This window comes from Neopsephotus bourkii, unplaced genomic scaffold (genome assembly GCF_033783945.1).
Source record: "Neopsephotus bourkii isolate Nb327-2 ecotype Australia unplaced genomic scaffold, CSIRO-AGI_Nbou_v1 NB_933, whole genome shotgun sequence".
NCBI lineage: Eukaryota > Metazoa > Chordata > Aves > Psittaciformes > Psittacidae > Neopsephotus > Neopsephotus bourkii.
This window is the reverse complement of record NW_026901427.1, coordinates 200251-223278: the sequence shown is the minus strand read 5'-3', so window position 1 is coordinate 223278 and position 23028 is coordinate 200251. Positions and strand designations below refer to the sequence as shown.

The window sequence follows — 23028 nt, the reverse complement described above, 5'->3', positions numbered from 1 at the left end:
AAATGTTCTTACAATGCTGTAATTCTATGGGAGGGACAGCTTTAGTGTAGTTAAGTTGCCTGTCTGGAACCTTTAGGCATTCTGCCATCCCTTCAGCTCCTCTCCAAGGAGAGCACACATAAGGCCTGTGTAGCTCTGTGCAGACACCTGGGTGCCCTTGGTGGCTAAAATGGCGCTAAGTACAAATGTTTGGGCTCTCACTGTTTCTAGGACCAGGTCAGAATTGACAGGGGTCCTCTTTGAACAGCAGTATTTTTGAAGGAGTTGAATATTCATGTTCTGGTGGTCAGAGACACAAAGTTTTGCAGTATTAGGAATTATTTTTGCACAAGGCACTGCAGTATTAGAAAAGGGTAAATGCCAGTATTTGGCATTAATCTGTTTTGAGATCTGGCCCTGGGTCTTTAGTCTGCTGACTCATCCCTGTATGAGTCTGCTCTTCACAGCCAGAGAATTGAGATCTTCACTGAGAAAACAGTAGCTCATATGCCGTGGCATCATCTCAGGGCTCAACACGTGCAGAAGAGCCTGACAATAGCTAATCCTCTGCACAACAAAGGACTCCTGAAGTGAGCAGGCCATGGAGCAAAGGGAATGTGGAACATAACTAAGCTCTCTAGGCTGATTGTGTATCCATCACCAGTGCATTGAAGAGTAGAGTAGACGAGTACGTAGCTTTGGGGTAGGCAGTCCTGTGCCAAAGCATGCTGCCATGGTGAGTGTGCAATGACAGGGGAAAGCATCTGACGGACACGGCCACCGGCAAGTTTCTGGACCAAACAGCCCCTGATAGTTTGGAGAGGAAGCTCATGAGAACAGCAGCAAAATATACCTGTTGTTTGTGGCTATTCTACAATGGTACCACACAGAGCTAAGCAATGGCTGCACTCAGACAGCTCCACGGGCTGGCAAGGAAAGCATTCTCCTCACTGGCAACGAGTACAGCTTCTGCCCCCTGCAGCCTCCACCTACTCCTGCAGCTAACGCTTCGGTCATGTCCTGGAAGAGAGAGCCTCTGCCCTCTCCTGTACAGCTACTGACATTGCTTCCCTACCACCTTTACCCCTCCCCTCCTGCCTAGCGGCAGGATCCCGTATACCTGTAAAAATCTTCATTTCAGAGGACTGGAAGAGATGTAAAAAATGATAAAGACATGGCCCCTGCCATGTGCAGGTGCCAAAAGCAGAGACTTCACAGCCGCTCTTCTTTCCACATCCTGCTCCAGCGCTTCATGACTGCCGTTAGGGAGGGCACTCTCTTTGAGGAGCACCTAACTGGAACCTTCTCTTCTCTGGTTTTGGCTCCCTTCTCTTTGTTCTCTTCACTGAGAACAGATTGTTCTGGGTTTTGTCACAGCAAACTGCAGACTGCTTTCCTGTTCCTCCTTACTCCTCCACTCCTCAGTGATCAAGCACAGCTTTTCAGCATCAGAAGGTATTTGATCTTCCTAAATGCTGGGTTCACTTAATTGTTTTCTTATCTGGAGGAAAGAAAGAGGGTTTCTCTTGCATAGAAATTTCTCATGCATACAGGTTTTTCCACTTTGCCTGAAATCTTTAAAAACTTAAAGTTTCATTATTTCAAGGCACAGGATAAAAATAATTGAATTTTAGTCAACATTGTTTGCTAAACTTCTTAAAAAGCTGAAGCATCCAGTGTCTTAATTCTCTATTCTTCAACTGAAAAGAGATTTGTGGTAGATTCTCAAGAAGAAAAAAATAATCAAAATAACTACTCATTTTTTTCTGGAACACTTTTGGTCTAAAATAAACTTAAAAAACTTGTCAAACCATATATGCCTATAACAGCAGACATAGTGTTAAAAATTAATGTTTATGCTTTCCCAGGGTGAGGAAAAAAGCTGAGACAAGGTAAAGGTAAGGAATGTTGAAGATGTGCAACTGGGCAGAGCAATCCCTCCATTGCAGCTGGCACTGTGCACTCCCCAGGCTGGAAAGGCTTCTCATGTGGAGGGGTGAGCTGAGTGTCACTGCTGTGGGGTCAGACCCATGAGGAGTGGGGCTCAGGGCTGTCCCCAGCATGTAGGTTGGATGTGATTCTTTGGCAGGAGTTCTGTGGCAAAGGCATGGCCTGCATAAGCCAGCTCCAGGGAGCAATCATGAGCACAATTAATTTCAGCTAGATAACAAGAAACCACACAAGGAGATAGTATTTCGGATGTAAAAGCATCTTATTTGGGCTGGGAGTTCCATTTAATTGGATTGTAGCTTGGTTTAAAATCAAAACGCTTTTCCGTTGACAAATTTACTTACCATGGGGGTTTCATTTTTTGGTGTATGTGAAACTTTAATTTCAATGGCAGGACAAAACCCAAAGGTTTATCCTCTAAAATTAGTCTACTTCGTATAGTGTTTTGATACTTCATGTTTGCTTTTTTAATTTTGATTTTTTTTTTTACCTGCTAATTTGGTTGTGTTGAAAACTAAACACCATGCTGATTCCCCTGCCAAGTACAAGCGGATGTGTTCATACCTGCGCTTCTCTCTGCTGAAGAACTTGGCAGCGAAGGTCACTGGTAGCACATACAGAAACAATACTAGTGCATGTGACCTAACTTTAGCAAAATACCCAGTGGCTTATCTCTTCTCTTTGAGATACTTCTTACAATACATACAAGGCATTTTTTATACTTTCCCTCCTGCCTAACTCCAACCAGAAATCTGATTTTTTGGAAACCTAAATTGTCAAGATCTCAGTCTCTGTCATAAGTGTATAGATTGTGTTAGAGGTCATCAGTCGTTTTCTGATTAGATTCAGCTCAGTGCTGAACCACAAACTGAACAGACATTTCAGGCTGTCCACTGAACAAAAAGAAATTAAACAGGTAGGTATTCAGGGCTAGTTAGAAAATGAGGAAAATTCCAGAGTTCTGATGAAATCTTCTTTATTATACATTCTGAATTCACTGAGCCCTGCTTACAGCTTTGGGCACAGAAATAGAGCAGGTACAATCAAGTAAACTTCATCACAGCCCGATGCAATCTAAGACATCTGAAAGCCTGTTAATAATTGTTCAGATTTGTAACTCATTAACCAGCTCAGACATGACACAGTCCAGTTTTCAGCCTGTGTGAAGATAGACTGAACATCCATGTGTGTTGGCCCAGGCTCACTGGTAGAGGGCAGGTGAGGCAACAGAAAGCAGACAAGTATCCAGATACTAGATTGACTTATTCTTTTGCTTTCCAGAGCCCATCTTTACAGTTCCAATCTACACGCACCCCTCTGAAAGTCAGTGCAAATTTGGCACCTGAAGAATTGTTTTACCCAGGGGAGATGCTGAATTTCAGGGACCGAGTTGCTGTTTAATGAGAATTATTTCTGCAGTGTTCGGTCTCCGTTTTGCCTTTGCAGTGTGTGCCTACAGGCAGCAGGGGCTGCTCCTCCTGCGCCAGCAGACCCGGGCATACTCGGAGCCCCTTATCTCTTCTGTATTCTGGAGATCAATTCACAGAACAACGATACCAGACAGGGAGATGTTGCATTGTCACAAAGTCAATATTTTTAAATCGCTGAATGATTAAATAAAGATTGTTTCCTGGTTGTGCATTAATGTACAGTCAGTTGCCAGATGAGAGATACAAAGCATATACAAAGTCTTGCACAAGCTATGATTTAGTACCAGGAAGTACCTGTCGATGAGAGATAAGCAGCCTTTAAAGATGCCAGTGTTATTACTCTAGTAATTGCCTAAACCAACTTTCTGTTTTTATGTGCACTTACTCATTCTTGCTCTTTTGTCCATGGCCAGAACTGAACTGAGTTCTCTCTTACTCCCCATATGCTCTGGCACCAGTGTGAACAATCTGCCATTACCATCAGCCCTGATCCTGTGTGTTGAGCTTGCTTCCACCAGAGAGGGACAGGGAGCATAATACAGACTGTTTTTCATCCCGAAGGAGTCTATCAATACACCGATTCCTTCTCCGGGTGTTACACTATGTCACTGACAATGTTTGTGACCTTCTGCAGAGCTGCTAATAGCTGTGTCTAGGCAGAGAGCAATTTTTCCTCATCTTATGGGCGTTTAACCTTTTCAGTTTTCTTCTTGCTGCAAATGAACACAATCTCAGCATCTCCCTAGAGATTCTCACTGCCAGCAGAACGGCAATTAATGGCAAATTGGCATTCATTGCCAATTTCCAAATGGCAATTAATCAGCAAGAAAAAAAAATGCAGGCAACTTGTTGTTTTGTGAAACACATTTGACAGGCTTTTACTTATTTTCTCCTTTTTTTTTTTTTCTTTTTTTGAGTAATGGATTGGCCCAGGAGATTTTTTTATCATAGCATAACCATGCCTAACACTGGCACTGCGATGCTGCATCTTCCTGCAGGCATTCTTGGGCGTCTCAGTGAGGAGTATCAGGAGATGCCTCCCACTCCCACTCCCACTCCCAAACCCTTGAGGGCAGAGAGGAGAAGGAAAACATTGATTTAAAAGGGGTTAAATTAAAGGACTCTGGCAGCCCAGCGGCAATCACCCAGGGGAGCCGCGTAATTGCAGGTTGGGCAAGCCACTGCCACCAGTGTCACCTTGGAGACCGGCTGGTAAACTCCAGGCGTCCCCCAAAAAAGGGGGGGGGGGGGGGTGTGGGCAAGGCAGCCGGGTGTGTAAACAAGTAAAACGAGATGGACAAGGAAGCTCTGCAGTGAGCCTGTGGCCCTGCATCCCTTCCACTTGCCGCCTGAGCCCGGCGAGAGTGTGGGAGCGGGGAGGCTGGTGGGGGACGGTGCAGTCCCAGCCCCTCAAACACCTCCCAGGTCCTGGGTGGAAACCCCGGGTGCAGGATAGCATTGCAGGTAAAGGACTTTCTCTCTTGCTTGCTAGCTCACAGTGAGTTTCTCCCGCCAGTTGAGCCTGAGGTTCAGCAAAGATTAGGGGGTTTTTATATACACATATCTCTCTATACATGTATTTTGCAAAATGTGTATATATGTATGCTATAAATATATATGCAAAATAGCAAAAGCAGTTATGCGTCACCTGCCAGAAGATGGGAGCCGTATGATGCTGGGGATGGTGGAGAGGCAGAGGGGTTTCTGGGGCTGGAAAGCCGTATTTTTGAGGAGATATTTAGATGGTTGCCAAATACTCACATGGTTTTCATGATTTTAAGAATTTGATGAAATTATTAGGAATAAACCAAATGCGTGCAATTGATCTAGGCCACTTAGTCTATTCCCACATACTGGGATATTCTGCTCTGGTGTGGTGTGTTTGTCCAGGACAGGGTCTTTCTAGCAGAGGCTCCGTGGGTTTCTGCCTGCCACACTGGGATGTTTTTCAGGATTTTCACTGGGGGTCTTTGGGCTCAGCTCAAGGAAAACATAAACAAACGGTGCTGAGTTTATATTAAATCTGACTTGTGCCAGGTTTAAGCCTCAGGCTTAGAGGTGTGTAAAGGGATCTGATTGGTGATTAGTCTGAAGATCTTCTGCAAAAACCCAACTCAGAATTTCAGGTTTTTTACTTGTTAAGAAGAAATGCAGTCATTTCTGTGAAGCCCTCACAGCGCAACATTGCCCATAGAAACAAACAATGTTAAGAACGTGGGTATTGTAATTCCTTATGGCTCAGGTTATTATACAAAACAAAACTCTCTAGCATTCAGAATTAAATTAACCAGCCACTTTTTTGTTCTACAATGGCATACATTCCTCTTGGAAGAGATATATGAATTAAAAACATGTAAAATCATGATTATGACCTTTTTTTGATTTATTTATGGTTAGTAATGCATAACACATTTGTAAGGTATACAGAGAACTATTGTATTCAACAAATCCTGTCTGTATCTGTAATTACTTCACATTATCCAAAAAGGGCTGAAAGCAAAATGAGAGGAGAGAAAAGAGCATGTGAATTGCTATGATTCCTCCTGGCTCTGATTCAGAATCTTTTTTCTTACTATGCATTACATCTTTAAACAGCCTAGAAGGCTTTTTACTTCTGGTTTAAACCAGCAAACAACAGAAATAGGGAAGTGGTAGCCATGTTACTATGGACCAGGATCACTTGCAGTAAGGTTTATAAGTGGTTTTCTGTGTTTATTCAATTTATAGAAAGGATTCTCAGATGCATTGTACTGTGTGACACAGGAAGCCAGGTCGTTTTTTAGCAGCTTTAATGTAACATGTAAGTTCAGTCACTTTCTGAACAGACTCCAGTTGCTGAGTTTTACATAACAACATGGTGGTTTTGGTTTTGTTATTGTACATTATAGAGACCGAAGATATGCAGAGTGGCATAAATACTACATATAATATTTATTAATGTTTTCAACCATGATTCATGGGGAAAAATGGGAATATCGCACCCTATGGTGCTATTGAGATGATTAGAGTGCTCTGTCCCACTTCATTAGGAACACTGAGAAAAAAATAGAAAAGGCCAGGAGCAACAGCAAAATCTTCTAATATCTGGAAACTCATTTTGTAGCAAGAGTCCTAAGCTCTGTCTAATTACCTAGCCAAAAGAGTTTTAAAAAGGACCTTCAAGTCTCTGTTTCTGGACGGACTTTAGTAGGCAGCTATGTAATGCAGTAAAAGAAAGTATAGCAGCATCTAATGATGGGGATAATACAGACTAGAAACAAAGAATGTATTTTGAAAAGAAAATCATTCACTACTGGAACAACTTAGGCTAGGGGTGGTGAGCTCTCAGCTAGAAATGCTTCCAGGTGTAGAAACTGACTTGTTGCTTACAGCAAAGATAACTGGCAACTGACTAGTTTCAGTGGCTGCTGAGGTACAGGCGATCATAATCATGGAATCCCAGAATGGTTTGGGTTGGAAGGGACCTTAAAGATCATCCAGTTCCAAGCCCCTGCCACACCTTCCATAAGACCAGGTTGTTCAGAGCCCTGTTCAACCTGGCCTTGAACACTGCTGGGAATGGGGCAGCCACAGATTCTCTGGACCACCTCTTCCTCACAGTAAGGAATTTCTTCCTTATATCTAATATAAATCTACCCTGTTTCTGTTTAAAAGCATTATGCCTTATCACTACATGCCCTTGTAAAACGTCCCTCTCCAGCTTTCTTGTAGCCCACTTTAGGTATTGGAAAGCTTCTATAAAGTCTCCCCGTACTGTAGGTATCATATCAGATGATCCCTCCCTAGCCTCAATTCATGAATCTAGCTGCAATACCTCTTTGAAGAACATTGCAGTATAGTGGAAATGACTCCACTAAACTTGAGGCAAAGAGTTACTACACTCTTTTCATGGTGTGTGTTTGGGTGGATTTTTGCAGCATGGAGTGGAAACGAATTATGTCATCATTTGTCTCAGTATTTATAGACCTATACAAACACATAACATAGTATAAGGGCATACTACACAATGGTATGCATGCATTATGCACTTTGGATATAGATGTATATACATTATATATACATCTGAAAGTTACAGTACATAATTACATAATGTAAATATAGTTTGCACTGCATTTATGTAATTTATGTAATTTACTGGAATCTGTATTCTTGCCAGCTAAGCATCTCCCTTTAAGGACACATCACTGTTTGCAGAAAGCATTTTTGACTGCTGATCTCACATAGCTCTAAGGTCTTTATGGTCACTCGTTAATGAGTTCCCAGAAGAACTTTGCTCATTCTGGCTGGAGCAAAATTGAAATGGTCTCTTTTTTTACCATGCTGGGTTTCTGCAATAAGCCTGTACTGAAACCATTCTGGGCAAGCAAAAACGTTTTATTTTTCTGTTTTTTGAGAGCCCAGCTGGTGTTGTCTGAAGGGGTTGCAGAAGTCAGTCATGTCCATGTGACATTACTAACTGCAATAGCCAGTGCTCTGTAGGCAGGACTGGATTAGTTAGGATGAAACAGTCTCATTCCATGTTTCTCAGAAGTTTTCTCTGACTGTTTCAATTTATACTTCTACACATGCAATGACAACAAGATTGGAAGTGCAACATGTACTGACTATGCCTCACAGTGTGGCGTTTCACAACATGGACTCAAGTTGATGAGGAGACTCAAATCCAAACTGAGACTTAAATCCAACTTTATTACAACCAAGCCCTTTTTATCCCCCTGTTCAGTACTTTCCCAACCTGCACATACATACAACATTCAATCTCATTGGCCCCTGTAAAACTCTCCAAGTAAATAGTCCAACCACAATGCTGCAGACCCTCTCACAACCCCCGCATCCTCTGGCCTCCATCTGAGACTCCCGCCACAACTACATCCTGGCCCATCCCTCCAAGGCTTGTTTTTGGACCTTCCCTGTTCTTCAGTGCCCCAGTGCTTATCATCAAGGCCTCAGAGCTCATTCCCAAACTATTTTTCATGGAAGTCTTATCGCCTTCACTCCCCACATGACAGGGCCACCCGTATTTCTCATCTCCCCATCCCAGAACATCCTCAGCAGAGCATCAGGTGCTCTCCAAGTCAAGAGCTCTTCTGTAACTCTGACCAGCTTTTCTGTGACTCTTTTTTGCCCTGGTCCTGTGATGCTCTAAGGGCTGAAAAATATTTTGGAGGCCTCATGATCCACAGCCAAGATAGGGAATGGCAGTCCTGGCCCTGAGCATGTGGCCAGCAGCCAAACTTCAATGTGCTTCTAAGATTTCATCAGGAGCATGGGCAGCCCCTGGTGCTCTTAGCAGAAAGTACAAATAATTCCTATGGGAGAAGGAGTGAATCTCTGCCAGCCTGGGCTGTGGCGTTTCATGACATGGACTCAAGTTGATGAGGAGACTCAAATCCAAACTGAGATTCAAATCCAACTTTATTACAACCAAGCCCTTTTTATCCCCCTGTTCAGTACCTTCCCAACATGCACATACACAAAATGTTCAATCTCATTGGCCCCTGTAAAACTCTCCAGGTAAACAGTCCAATCACAGTGCTGAAGACACTCTCACAACTGCCACATCATCAACTGAGACTCCTGCCACAACTACATCCTGGCCCATCCCCTCAAGGCTTGTTTTTCTACCTTCCCTGTCCTCGCCCCAGGGCTTGTCAAGTACCAAGGCCTCAGAGCTCATTCCCAAACTGTTTTTCATGCAAATCTTATTGCCTTCACTCCCCACACTGGGCCTGTTGCTCTTGGTGGTGCTTCAAGTCCATGAGCTGTTTTCCCACTTTTTATTCCACTGTCTTCCTCTGAGGGAAGCTGAAAGGTTTATGTGACTGCTGCAGAGTCCTGAAATCCTGCGGTGTTAAATGCTGTGCCAGTTTAGCGTATTAATTTGTCCTACAGTTGTGTTAAAATAGTACAAAGTGTCATCTGTAGGTGAGGTCAGATTGGAGTGATTGCTTTAGCTCAGATGTGTAATGAGAGAAAGCACTGCTCAAGAGAGCTAGAGCTACAATGGAACAAAAGCAAACAAAAGGAAAAGGTCTTCATTCAGGACAATTTTTGCTCTTCACAGCAAAAATTTTTCCATCTATCTGTGAACAAATGCCAACTGAAAATCTGGCTAGGCTGAGGAGGCTTGGCAGGGCTGCTGGGGTGCATATGCAGCACTGCCCACCCGGGTGCGTACACTAGTTTTCAGTGTGCTTGTACACTGTAGGCAGCAAATTCTCACTCACACTTTCATGTTTCCATCTGGGTTAATCACAGGGTAGTTGGCTGAGCTCTCCTTTCAGATCTGGTGGCCCAGATTGGCAATTACCTCTTCTGATAGAAGGGTATAACGAAAAAACACTAGAGGGTCGAAATGGGTCCTCATGAAAGAGTTGGCAGCACCTTGCAAGTGAGGGATTTGGGATGCTCCATATACTAAGGCAGGTTTCAGCACTCTGCCTTGTGCATGTGAAAGCAAGCCATATGAGTGCTTTTGTCTTCCAGATGCCAGGCACTGCAAGGCATGATCGAGAGATGGCAATCCAGGCCAAAAAGAACCTGTCCAAAACCACTGATCCTGTAGAAAGACTTCGACTGCAGTGTTTAGCAAGGGGATCTGCAGGCATCAAAGGACTTGGCAGGTGAGTCTAAGAATTCAAATCCATTATTTAGCATAATAGTTTTAGCAATAAGAGGCTTGCAGGCTAACTAGTGACCAAAACTTGCGTTTCCTTACTCCTTTGCAAATGGCACAACTCACAGATCCTGAGCTTGGGGCTTCTGTGTTTTGGGAGACAGGACTGACCTGCTTACCTGTTGAAGGACTGAGAGAGGATCATGAATCTCTCAGAGGAAGGTGCTTCTTTGAGACCCAGAACAAATTCCTCCAGGGAGAGAGGGAACATGAAACACCTCCCTCTTTTTTTGGCATTTTTCTATAATTATCTGCATCAAAAGGAGTGTGACCAGCAGGTCAAAGGAGGTGATCCTGCTCCTCTGCTCTTGTGAGACCTTGCTTGGAGTATTGTGTACAGTTCTGGTGTCCTCAACATAAAAAGGACATGGAACTGTTGGATCAAGTCCAGAGGAGGCCATGAGGATGATCAGGGGACTGGAGCACTTCCCCTATGAAGACAGGCTGAGAAAGTTGGGGCTGTTCAGTCTGGAGAAGAGAATGTTGTATGGAGACCTCATAGCAGCCTTTCAGTATCTTAAGGGGTCCTATAGGGATGCTGGGGAGGGACTCTTCATTAGGAATTGCACTGATAGAGCAACGGGTAATGGGTTCAAACTTAAAACAGGGGAAGTTTAGGTTAGATATAAGGAGGAAGCTCTTTACTTTGAGAGTGGTGAGGCACTGGAATGGGTTTCCCAGGGAAGTTGTGAATGCTCCATCCCTGGTGGTCTTCAAGGAGCCAGTTCAAGGAGCTCCATCCCTGGCGGTGTTGGACAGAGCTTTGCGTGACATGGTTTAGGTGTGGTGTTCCTTCCCATGGCAGGGGGTTGGAACTTGATGATCCTAAGGTCCTTTCCAATCCTAACTATTCTACAATTCTATGATTTTATCTCAATACTGGTGATTTTGTGCTTCCTTTCTGTTGGGATGTATTCCCTTGTGTGTAATGGTCTATCAGCTGTCTCTCTTACGGAGGGCATCTAGATTCCTTCTGCAGTCACCCTGAAAGTATGGGTCACCCCATCCCTGGAAAAGGGAAACTGCATCTCCTTGAAATTGCTCCTGGGCTCAAAAAACCACAGATGAAACGTTGGTGACAAGCTGAAACTTTATCTACATGCCTAACATATATATATATAAGTTAGTACATATATATGTTAGTATATATGTATATGTTAGCATAGATATAAAAGTTAGCATACATAATTTTTATATATTATATATATAATAGAAATACATATATATTCCTGTAATAGGAAGACTCCTTCAGTTAAGGCAGCCTTCACCTCACTCTAACTTCAGCTGTGTAATATTTAGACACTCAATCTAAGCAGGTCATCTCTGCTGTCATTTTGTTGTGGTTTTGGCTCCCTCTCCCCTACTTTTGTTTCTCTAGTGGGGTTTTGTTTTTCTGGTGGGGTTTTGTTTTGTTTTGCGCTTTTTGTTTTTGTAGTTGTGTTTTTTGTTGTTTTGTTTTGGGTTTTTATTTGTTGGTTGGTTTCTCTTTTCATCAGTAGACTGTGAGGAAAATGTTATCTCAGGAAGGTTTCTCTGTGCACTGTCACTGTGCTAAACTGCTACAGCATTCTCCAAGTTTTCCTAAGCATTCTCCTCAATTTGCACATTTTCCACAGAGTGTTTAAAATTATGGATGATGACAACAGCAGGACCCTTGATTTCAAAGAGTTTGTGAAAGGATTAAATGATTATGCTGTCATGATAGACAAGGAGGAAGCACAAGAGATTTTCCGGATATTTGATAAAGATGGCAGTGGAACAATTGATTTTGATGAATTTCTTGTTACACTGAGAGTAAGTCTGGGAATTTATGTTTCTACTGCATTAAATGGAGAAAAGCATTGATTTGTTATTAGCCAAACACAAAGCACAGCAATTTGTTCACCTTAGTAACTAGCAAATTCTATAGCTCTATTTAAAAAGTCAGTAAGTCTGGAGAAGTTAAAATATTCTATTTCCATCTAAAAATGCTAAAGGAGAAAAACACCTTAAAGAACACCTGTGTGGATGTCAGACTTCAGAAACCAACATCTCTGCAATTTATTGGAAATGCGTAAGGCTCCCCATAAATAGAAGAGTAGAATAGATCAGAACAGAGCAGAACAGAACAGAAAAGAGCAGAGGAAAACAGAACAAGACAGAGCAGAGCACAGTAAAATGGAAGAGTTGCAAATAAATGGTTAATTTTTTAATTGATTGCTGCCATGATTTAGATACCTAAATTCCTGTGTTACATTCCAGGTACCTATGTGGTTCAGCCCATTAGTCTCACTTCTCTTTCTGTCATTTTATGATGCATTTCTTTCTAAAATTAACTAACCCCAGTAGTGGTTTTCCCTAATCAACCACAGAGCAAAATGATTTTGGTTGGAGCCTCTGTGCTCTGCTAAAGTCTAAACAATTTAGAATTAAAATAATCCGTGCTTAGAGTAATAAGTAATTTCTTGTTAGAAATATTTAAAATGGGTAGAAAAGTGTTCTAGTTAGCATTTTCTCTCTTATTGTCCATTTGTTATCACATTGATAGACTCGATCACACTGCTTTTTCTGGTGATATATATGGCCTTTCCTAGCTCATGGACAGTGTAAACTGTCTGCAGTTTGTTGTCCAAGTGCTCTGAGATAGGTTTACTATTAACAATAGCAGTTACTTGAGTTTGGAAATGGGAAAGTAGTTGGCAGAAATTAAATTATTCTGTTAATATTTCTTCACAGCCTCCCATGTCAAATGCAAGAAAAGAGATCATCATGCAGGCATTTAGGAAGTTAGATAAGACTGGAGATGGTGTTGTAACAATTGAAGACTTACGGGAGGTGTATAATGCAAAGCATCACCCCAAATACCAGAATGGAGACTGGACAGAAGATCAGGTTTTTAGGGCCTTTCTGGATAATTTTGATTCACCCTATGACAAAGATGGGAAGGTAAGTGAAAACACCAAATGTCGGGCCATGAAATCACAATCTGACTCAGCATTTGACGTAAATCATTGAATGTGAGAATGATTGCAGTGCCAAATAGGCATTTGTGTCACATTTATGGAGGACTGTAAAATGGATGCCTAGCCTCTGTGTAGGACTAATGATTAAGCATTCAGAGGCAAAGGGACTATGCAGAAGGTACAAGAATAGATATGAGATTTCATTTACAGGCTTGTAGCCTTAGTGCTCTACTTCCATAGGTTACTTTATCTTCAGACTAATCCACATGACTTCTGATTTTAAGATCCACATACATTAGAGGATTTTTCACTTCTTAGCAGAATAAGTACCAGGATCCAGTTCAAAAGCAGGTTCTCTAATATGTGAAATATTTTACAGTTAACACTTCTCCAGTGTGTAATTACTGAGACAGTTTATTTGGAAATCAGTCCATAATAGAAGCAGATTTATCCACAGAGAATTGGAGGGAGGGTGGGGTTGGGCATGCTGCCAGCAGTCATGTGCTGGGCTCATAGCCCTTCCTGCCCTTCACCTCGCCTTTCCAGGGCAGGTGTAAAACCTGGGCACCTTCTCTGATGGCCCTCTTATGCATCTGCTTTGTAACTGCCACTGAGCCAAGCATGCTTTGTTTCCCCTTGCTGTGTGTTTCCAAACTTCTTTGGTCTGAACTTATGCATGTCTAACCAGCTCAGAGAAATTGTGGATCATTGGTGTTCACATGGCGATATTCTAGGTCCTATGAGGTTCATAATAACAAATTAGGTAAAGTTTCATCAGCACGTTGTGTAATGTATTTATAACTTTGCACTTCTGAGGTTGCACCTGGGTTTTCATGGCTCCACTATACTTAGTGACTCCTACCAGTCTAAAAGCTGGCTACTACAGTCAAATCCTCCACGTGCTTCAATTTCCATCATTCTATTTGTAGGGAGGTGATGATTTTTACTTCTCTTGAGCATGACTTTGCACTTGGTAGAGCTGAATTTCATCCCTTTTTCTGTTGTCTTATCCTCAGAGGTATCAGTTGTGTGAGTTGTTCCCTTCCTTCTCTGCAGCAGTGGTGACATCTAGCAAACCTCAAGCACAATCTTCCTGCTTTTTGTGCTATAAGTGAACACATTAAATGGGTCCCCAAAATGATCCTTCACAAGTTAAGTGCCTTGTGCCTCACACACTCTTCAGTGTTTGAGCTTATAGCAAAATTACTCTAAGCACTCACTTTTTGTTCAGCAATCCTGACGTTTGCCTATAAACTTGCAGTTTCTTCTGAGAATTGACTGTGAGTTTTCTGTGTCTGAATCAGACGTCACTAATGACGCTGGTATGAGTTGAAAGCCTAAAATGTTTTTTAGCCGAAATGTCTCAAGGCTAAGCCTCTGCTATAAAATTCCTCTTCACTGTGATCTTGATTTGCGCCTCTGAAATAGGCAGGGTCAGTGAAACTTGTAATCGGTTCCTGAAGGCAGGACAGTCTACAGTGTTCATTTCTCCCCATTGTGGCATTTCACTTAGCTCTCAAATGCACAGGGCAGTAGGAGCAAATGTTTTTCTATGTGATGCTTATTCAAAGAATGACGGTTCAAGAGTTAGGTCATCACAAAAGACACGCACTGTTTATTTCTGCTAATCTGATTCTTATTATATTTTTTTAATGATCATTTTAAAACTGATTCAACCTCAAAATGATGATGAAAGATGTTCAAAATATGTGGGTATTTGAAAGAATGTTTGCTTCTTTGAGTGAGACCTGTTTAGAGCAACAGCATTTTCTCTCTAGTGAATGGTTATAAAGCTCCTAGCTGTGTCTGGGTTGCATCAAAATCCCATTCACTTTTATTAATAATAATGCAAAGAACCAAAGTATAGCATCCTTAAAAAAAAATATGCATTAGAACATTTGTCTTCTTGAGTAGCACCAATTCTAACTTCAGTTCCTGTTAATGTTATTTGAACTCCACGCATTCCATTTCCATCCAAGAGCTCTTGGAGGACAAGAGCTCTTATTTCTAGCAAACAGATGAATTTTAGCAAGTTTTCAGTGGCTTCATTCTTTCTCTTGGATTCCTTTTTACTATTAACATGAAATAGCAGATGTTAAGTTCCATTTAGAGTTCTTCTCAATGTGTGGTTTTGGCTTACAACATTAAAAAAAATAAAGGCTCATTTTCCCTTTTTAAATCCTTCTGCCTCAGGTCACAACAGAAGAATTCATGAACTACTATGCAGGAGTGAGTGCTTCTATAGACACAGATGTCTACTTTATCGTCATGATGAAGAACGCTTGGAAACTATGATCATATGATTAAAGGAGCAAGACTTTAGTTCCACCTTTTGTAGGTTCCCATGATTAAATTTATGCACAACCACAGGCTCATTTTCCACAATAGCAGCTTCCAGTAACTGTGCCAATTACAGACAATCTGCAGAAATAATTCCCAGATGCTTTGATAGGCTCAGCCTCAGGGGATTGGAGCATAATCAGGGAGCAGATCTGTCCCTTTTCTCCCTGCATTTCTGACATGGCTTTTCTGAGACTATCCGTCCCTTTCTTCTCAGACATCTGCAGTAGGTCCTTGTGGCTCCTGAATATACCCTCCTCCAGTGTTAGATACAGCTCTGCTTGACAGAGGATATAAGAGATAGAAATCAAAATATTCTGGAAGGGAGGTGGTCTGGGGCAGACTGTTACAAATGTGAGGAAGCCTGTCCCAGGAGGGTCCCAGCCCTCTCACCTGTAGCACTGTAGCATCTCTTGGCTTCTTGGGTCTCACTTGTGCGTTGGAGCAACTGCTCAGCTCACTGCTGGGAACATAGTATCATAGAATAGTTAGGGTTGGAAAGGTCCTTGAGATCATCAAATTCCAATCACTGCCATGGGCAGGGATGTCTCACACTAGACCATGACACCCAAGGCTCTTTCCAACCTGGCCTTGAACACTGCCAAGGATGGAGCATTCAAAAACTTCTTTGGGCAACCTGTTCCAATGCCTCACCACCCTCACAGTAAAGAGCTTCCTCCTTATATCTAACCTGAACTTCCCCTGTTTAAGTTTGAACCTGCTACCCCTTGTCCTGTCACTAGAGTCCCTAATGAAGAGTCCCTCCCCAGTGTACCTGTAGCCCCCCTTCAGATACTGGAAGGCTGCTATGAGGTCTCCATGCAGCTTCTCTTCTCCAGGCTGAACAGCTCCAAATTTCTCAGCCTGTCTTCATATGTGAAAATGTGAGTTCCCAGTGTCAGGAGGCTGAAGAGAGGAACAAAACAAGAAGAGAGGACATGGATGAGAATTAATGCAAAACTCCTTAAAGCCCTGATTTCTCCCTGGTTTACAGCTCTGCATACAGGCATCTTTCCTGTGTCTGCCTGTTTCAAACCTCTGTAGGCTTGCTTACAGCTTTTCTCCCCACTTTGATTTCTTTCTTTTTGTGCTGTGAGATCATCTCGCTAAGACTTCTCTTTAAAGGGCATTCATGTGTTACAGTATTTAATTCTCACTGTTCCTGGAACATTTGCTGGTCTGAGAGCTGTTGTCTATACACACGCACACCAAAAGCTGCTCACTACTTTTTGTATTTATACTGGTTTATGACCAAATCATGACATCCGGGAACTTTCTGGGAAAAAAAGTATCTGTAACTTTCTTGTCTTGTCATCTTCTGTTTCTGATGCTGAAAAAAGGATGGAAACCTGTTCCCCCTGGTCACACAAATGGGGTTGTCTCAGGTCTGAGATCTGCCGTCCTTTCATTATGCTGAGAGCAGAGAAATGGTGCACAAAGGAAAAACAAAAAATAAACAGAAACAAACAAACAAAAAAAAACCAAACCAAAACAAAACGGAAAGGAAAAAGGAAGGGGGGAGAAGGGGGTGAGGGGGTACTATCTAATTATTCTTGCTCTCATTCCTTTTTCTTTGTTATCTTCTTTATGCTTCTCTTGTATCATGCTGCTCTCCCAGACTGAAATGCTGTTGCTGTAGCTAGGAGTAAATGGCTTGTGTACAGCAGGATTTTCTCCATTTCAAGCTGGCAACCAGCTGAAAGGAGTATAGGCTTACAGGCTGGATTTTCAAAAGAGCTGGACTTGTGAAGTCTCAGTTCTTACTTAGCTTGGGTTGCTAACAGTTCAAACAATGAAGTCCTGAGTGAGTGCTGCTTTGTTCCTGTGCAAACTCTGCTTTTATTGTCTAGCTATGATGTCAGTATGAGCAATCGCTGCTTGAAATTCCCCAGTAATGGCTGTGCAAACTCAATTATTTTCTTTGATTTGCAAGCCTCCAGAAGCCTGCATACTGGCTGACAGTGGGAGCTGTTGGAGTCTCTTCATGACTGTTATCGATCATAAGAAGAGCCTTTACTTACTGCGATGCTATTGATGCTGAATTGCCAACATACTTTCTACGAAAAAAAAACCCAGCCTCTATTAAATAGAGGCTGTATATGTTGTGGCAGCCTGAGTAGAATCCATTCATTTCTCATGTATTAATTGCCTCCACAGCAGGGTGTCATGTTATCTGTCTTCTGTGTTTCAAATAAAAACAAAATAATGTGAATAGACTGTGGGAATCACAAAATGAAAACGCTATGCCCCTCTGACATGCTGCCTCGTGTCTTCAGACCCCACAGTGATCTGTTGTGCTGATATTCAAGCACAGTGGAAGCTTCAACCTGTGTAACTGCAACCAGTTTTTCTTTTCAGTGCTAATGCTTTCTGGTTTTACTTAATCCCCAATGTAATTTACCTTTTCAGAAGGTAGGAGTGATACTGGCAGCAACTGTGGGTTCTTAAAACCAGTGGAAGTTTGTCACCAGCCTCTGGGAGCCTATGACTGAGGGGAGCTCCGTGCTCAAGGATGAGACTTCTGCACTGAGCTTGGCTAAGAGGGTTTCGTGTGGGAATCTGCAGGATGCAAGCAGGGAGAGCTCAAACCCCCTCATCCAGGTGGGAGGGCTCAGTGGCCGCCCTACATGAGAGCCACAGATAATGTACCCCAGTGCCCTCAAAGAGGCTCCTGGTTCCTTGGGTCTGCCTGCATGTGGACCTCATTGCATGCTGGATACGTGGCTCAGCATCAGGAGGATATTTTTCACAACTTAGTGATTTCAGAATTTGCACAGAGCAGGTTTCCAAAGGCTGTTTTCAGATTTATTTGAAGTCAGTGGCAGTTCCCTGTCATTGCAGTGGGAACAATCTGAGTGAAAACTGGTAACTGCAGAAAAGGTAGAGGGCTTTCAGGAAAAATAAACAATGTGGGAAAGAATAATATGTGATTGCTTGTAATCAGATGCCATGGAACACAAATTGGAATCTTCACTGTAAGAAAGTCATTTGATTAATACATGTGCAAATTCATGTAACAAACACACGCATTGCACTGGCTGCTAGCCAGAAAAGCTCTACTAGGAGATGTGCAGCCATAACGACACACTCACTGTGATGCAGTGGAAACACTTTCAGAGATTAACGGCAAATTAAAGGGATTTAAATCAGACAGGGAGGAATAGCAGGGCTAACAGCAGATGCCCCAGGCTGCCCTTTAGCACTTCACTTTCCTTGTCTGTGCTGGGGCTGCTGCACTGCGATCTGTGAGAGCAAAAAATGAAGCTCAAGTGCCCATGTTCAGCTGTAAGCTGCTGTGTGCTGGTTACAGACCCAGCAGATGCTGGAGATAAATGTTGATGCAGGCTGTCCTGCCAATCTGTGGTTGCAGAGCACACACGGCAGATACGGGGAGGTAGGTGGCAATGAACACGATTGTATCTGGTGCTAGCGTCAAGATTTTCAGATCTTGGCTGGTGCTTCATTTTCAAAGCACTATTGCTTCTTTCTGATTGTGCAACAGATGCTGAACAGGATGGCACAAACCATAGCAGCATCTGAGTCTGCAAGGCTATGGGCCAGTAGCAGAGGTAAAGACTTTGCAACTTGAGCCCCATCCTGCCTCATGGCACAGCGCCTTGTTAGGGCTGAGAGCTGCCCGCCCCACTAGGCAGCACCGGAGTTTGGTCTAAAACTGCTGGTGGAGCCCTGTGGTCCCTCCTAGAGGGAAAAGGCTGTCTTATACCTCCCCTCAAACTCTGCCGCCACTCCCTACCTCCACTTGAGCCATGCTTGGAACAAGCAGAAGGCACGTGATGGGGAGATGGGGGACAGCCTTTCCCTCTGGTGTATTCCCCAGGGAAAGGCAACACCCCTGCAGCATCTTCTACTGCATTTTGGTTTACCCCATGTGCTTTATGTGGCTTCATGGTTTTTGTCCTGGAAGGCAGATTTTTTGGCTTGGTATGGTCCAGAATTGTTGTTTGGCTCATGCTTTGTCCTGCAACATAAATTTCTGGTTCAGGCAAGAGAGTTTTAATGCAAGCCCCTCACTGCATATATACTTGAAATTAGACCACAAGGTATATTCAGTGACCTGATTCATTGGTCTCCTGGCAAAAAGCTGTCTTGACAGAGGCAGGTGGAAGTAGCTGAGGTTTTTGCAGATAAAACCACCTGCACACAATGCTGTATAAAAGCCAACTTGTGTTTATGTAGCAGCTTTTACACAGTACTGCCTCAAGCCTCTGCAGCTGCATAGGCAGAGCAGATCTTTGCCATTCCAGAGCTGGGCTCATGGCTCCACTGTCACCAGCTGAGATTTTGGCTATTTTTGCCTTCCAGTTCCTGTTTTCCACATTGGGAGCAGCAGCAGCAGACTCAGTTTTCCCTGGTAAACCAGCTAACGCTAAGAGCATCCTGCTGCCATCGGCAGCTGCCCACTATGACTTTCATTATGATTAAACCCCCTCCTGTTTCTCCAGAAATCCTTTCTCACAGCCAGCTCAGGAGGAAGGGGAGAGTGAGCAGAAAGCATGATTCCGAGTGGGCTGTACTTAATACCTAAGTCCTCAGGTAGCTGAAAGCAGCAACAGTAACTGAAACAGTCCCCCATACTGCTGAGTTTGAGGTGCCTGTGATGGCAAAGCAAGCGTTTTGGTTCTTCTAGCACCTCTTCAGCTCTGACAACAGAGGCTGCAGGAGGCGGGAGCAATGCAGGATGCAAAAACTTCATCTCACTGGTTTGCAGTGGACCCCAGGTACAGCAAGGCCATCCCTGGAAACCTGGACTGAGGCTTCCTCCATGCATACAATGTTGGCGTTGATCCCAACGGGAGCTGCAGCTGGAGAACAGGGATGGGATCCAGAGTTTGTTGACTGTCTTGGCAAGTAGGAAAAATGATAAAGAAAGGTATGCAGTGTTTTGTGAAAGTTAAATCAAGCCTAGTTTTCAGTCAGAGCTTGTGGTAAAATGTGAGCAGTGTTTATTTTCTTGAGCTAAATCTGTTCTTTTTCAGTGAAGACATATTTTTGCCAAAAGCTGCAATGTATTTATTTTTTACTTTCAACTGATACTTCAACATTCACAATTTTCTGTTTTGTTTTTTGATTTTTTTATTGGGTTTTTTCTTTTTTTTAGCTCACATTTTCTGGGAAACAATTGCTTTTAAGAAGCTCTGGCTTTGTGGCATAGATTTATTCCTTTAGACATTTTCATCAATACATTTCTGCTTGTTTCTTCTTTTTTTTTTTTTTTTTTTTTTTTCTGGAGCTTCTTGCATTTATTTGGTGATGGTGCTAATGCTGGACTAACTTGATGTCATCGTGACATCTAAGTAATGAAGTTAATATTTACCAATAACTTTTCTCATATTCATTTTTCCAGGACATAAAAACAGCTCTGTCTCCTGATGCAAGAAGTTTAGTCCATTAACCTCAGTGTTATTGGACCTAATGCTGTATGAGAGCTTCCTGCAGGGATGCTTCCTAATGTCAGATTAGGGCAGTCTGACCAAAAAATCAGATTTCTCTGGAAGATGAAAAATAATTATTTGCAAAATGCGAGGCTGTGTTACAGAAACATATTGCTTTGGGACACAGAGCCACCACACGTCATAAACACTGTTTTTCTCATTCTTAGCTTACAAAAGATGAATTTTTGAACTGCTATGCAGTTCATGCTTCTGTGGACAGTGATGCCTATTTCATTTTAATGATGAAGAAATCCTGGAAACTGACCTTTTCTTCCATTATCCCCAGCTTTTTGGGGACCAGAGACCATAAAGAAGTGAAACACTGTTTAGTTCATTGCGGGTTTGAGATTTTTTCTCACGTTCCCGTCTGATCGCTGCTCCCAAAGCTTAATGATGGCAACAGCGGGTGTCTCGGTGTTGGACTCCTCTCACATGTAGCTTCGTTCAGCAGGTGGCGCTAGCAAGACAAGAAGCAGCCGGCATTACTGAACTCTGGAGCTGCTGGGTGGGAAAGGGGACGGCAGGGTCGGTACAAATTAGCAGTTGCATTTCCTGGCATCATTAGTTGTTTTGTTGTGTATCTGCACATTAGATTTGTTTTGCCAATGTCCTGTTACACACGGGAGTGCTAATTTAGGAGGCTTCATTATCACAATAATAAGGAACTGCTTGACCGTAAACTAATGCCTCACATAGATGATAAACTTCCTTTATGTCATGTTTTAGCTGATTTTAAAGGATAGCTTCAGAAAATCACAACCAAAGAGATCACTAGCTCGAGCAAAAATCATACTGACTAAAAACCTGCTGCTGTCCCCCCCGGCTGCAGCACTATGGTATCAGTGTGTAAATACAGGACTTCGAGTCAATAAACACTTTTGCTAAGGAAAGTGGAAGGAGATGAACTCCTGCTCTGAAGCAATACCCTGCCAGCATCACCAGGTCCCTTGCTGCAAGATGGTACGGCTTCATGGTCAGCTTGTTCCTGCTTAAAACTGCATCAAATTCAGCCGCATGTCCCTGTGGCAGCAGAGGGACCAACCCTTCACCGTTCGTTTCATGGCACAGACCTCACTGCACATCACATGCATTTAAACATCCCTTTGCTCTGGCATGAAGTTCCCCTGCCTCCCCAGGGTTAGCTGGTCTACCTCCCCACTGATACACAAAGCATTTCGGTGCTCTTTATCAGCTCATCTAACGAATGTGCACAAAAGGAGGTAAACAAACTAATAAACTCAGCAGGGGACAATTATCGCCTTGAGAGGTAATCAACATTTTTCAGCATCATTAAAATTAGACGGTGACTCAGTGTTGCAACTGACAAAAGACTTATTTTATTTCACGGATTAGCGTCTGTGCGCTGCTAGGAGCTGTTTGCATGGTGCAAATGAGCTGTGCACAGATAAGGGAGAGAAGTGCAGACAGGGGAGCAGTTGTGTTGTTCCATAAGCACAGAAGAGGTGGCAAAGCATGATGGGTACATGCCGAGAGGAGATGGCAGCTCCAGGCATGGTGTCATAAAGCAGATACGTACAAGCCAGGGTCACCACCCTCTTTCTGTGTGTGCAGCTGCGTATAGCATTAAAGGCAGAACGTCTGGAACAGGAAGGTTATGCTGAATTAAAGAAGGTGCATGGAGCATGTGAAATCCGAGTGGACATCCCTGTGTGGATGTTGAGACAGATGGGAATTTGTGAACAGCTATGGGGAAACTGTTTTGTAGAATAAGGAAGCTACTTGGTCCTGACTCAGTGAAGTGTTGTCAAGACATAGCTTTGGCTGTATCTTCATGTATGTACTATGCAACCAAAAGCTGACCATGGACCTGAAGTGCTTGTGGTACTTCTTGCTTTGGAGCATATTTGCATTTCTTTTATCCCAAAATAAAGCTACAAGTGGTTATATCTGTACACACCATCACATTTATGCTAATGGATATAAAATTGCAACAAGCATAGCACATACTGTACAGGATTTTTTCTGATGTGCTTTTGTTTCTTCCTCTATCCCCATTTTGTTTGTCACCATGTTACTGGAAGAAGAAATCTCTGCAGCACAATTTCTGTCTGCATCTACAATTGCACTGTGCAAGACAGCACAGTAGGAGCACTACCAGCAGCTTCTTTAAAAAAAGATATACAAGCATTATGAAGCAAATGAACGTTCAGCGCTTTTCATCTTTTCTACTGCAACAATCAAGGTTCCATTCAATGAGAAACAGCAGTAAAACCCGTTCTGTAAATGTCACTGGAATT

At 42.8% G+C, this 23028-nt stretch overlaps 1 protein-coding gene across 4 annotated transcripts; it reads left to right on the top strand.

Annotated features, from left to right (window-relative positions):
- The first annotated feature begins 4551 nt into the window (after positions 1-4551).
- On the top strand, positions 4552-21169 carry CAPSL (calcyphosine like). 4 transcript variants are annotated; one of them, XM_061357936.1, is made up of 5 exons: positions 4561-4823; positions 9846-9982; positions 11652-11829; positions 12751-12960; positions 20938-21169. In XM_061357936.1, the coding sequence occupies exons 2-5, from the start codon at positions 9846-9848 to the stop codon at positions 21139-21141; spliced, it is 729 nt and encodes a 242-aa protein (XP_061213920.1). In that variant the 5' UTR covers positions 4561-4823; the 3' UTR covers positions 21142-21169. The 4 variants fall into 4 exon arrangements, with proteins under 4 accessions (XP_061213922.1, XP_061213920.1, XP_061213923.1 ...); XM_061357939.1 differs by having other exon boundaries at positions 4566-4823; positions 20683-21079; XM_061357937.1 differs by lacking the exon at positions 20938-21169 and adding an exon at positions 15171-15305 and having other exon boundaries at positions 4566-4823.
- The last annotated feature ends 1859 nt before the right edge of the window (positions 21170-23028 follow it).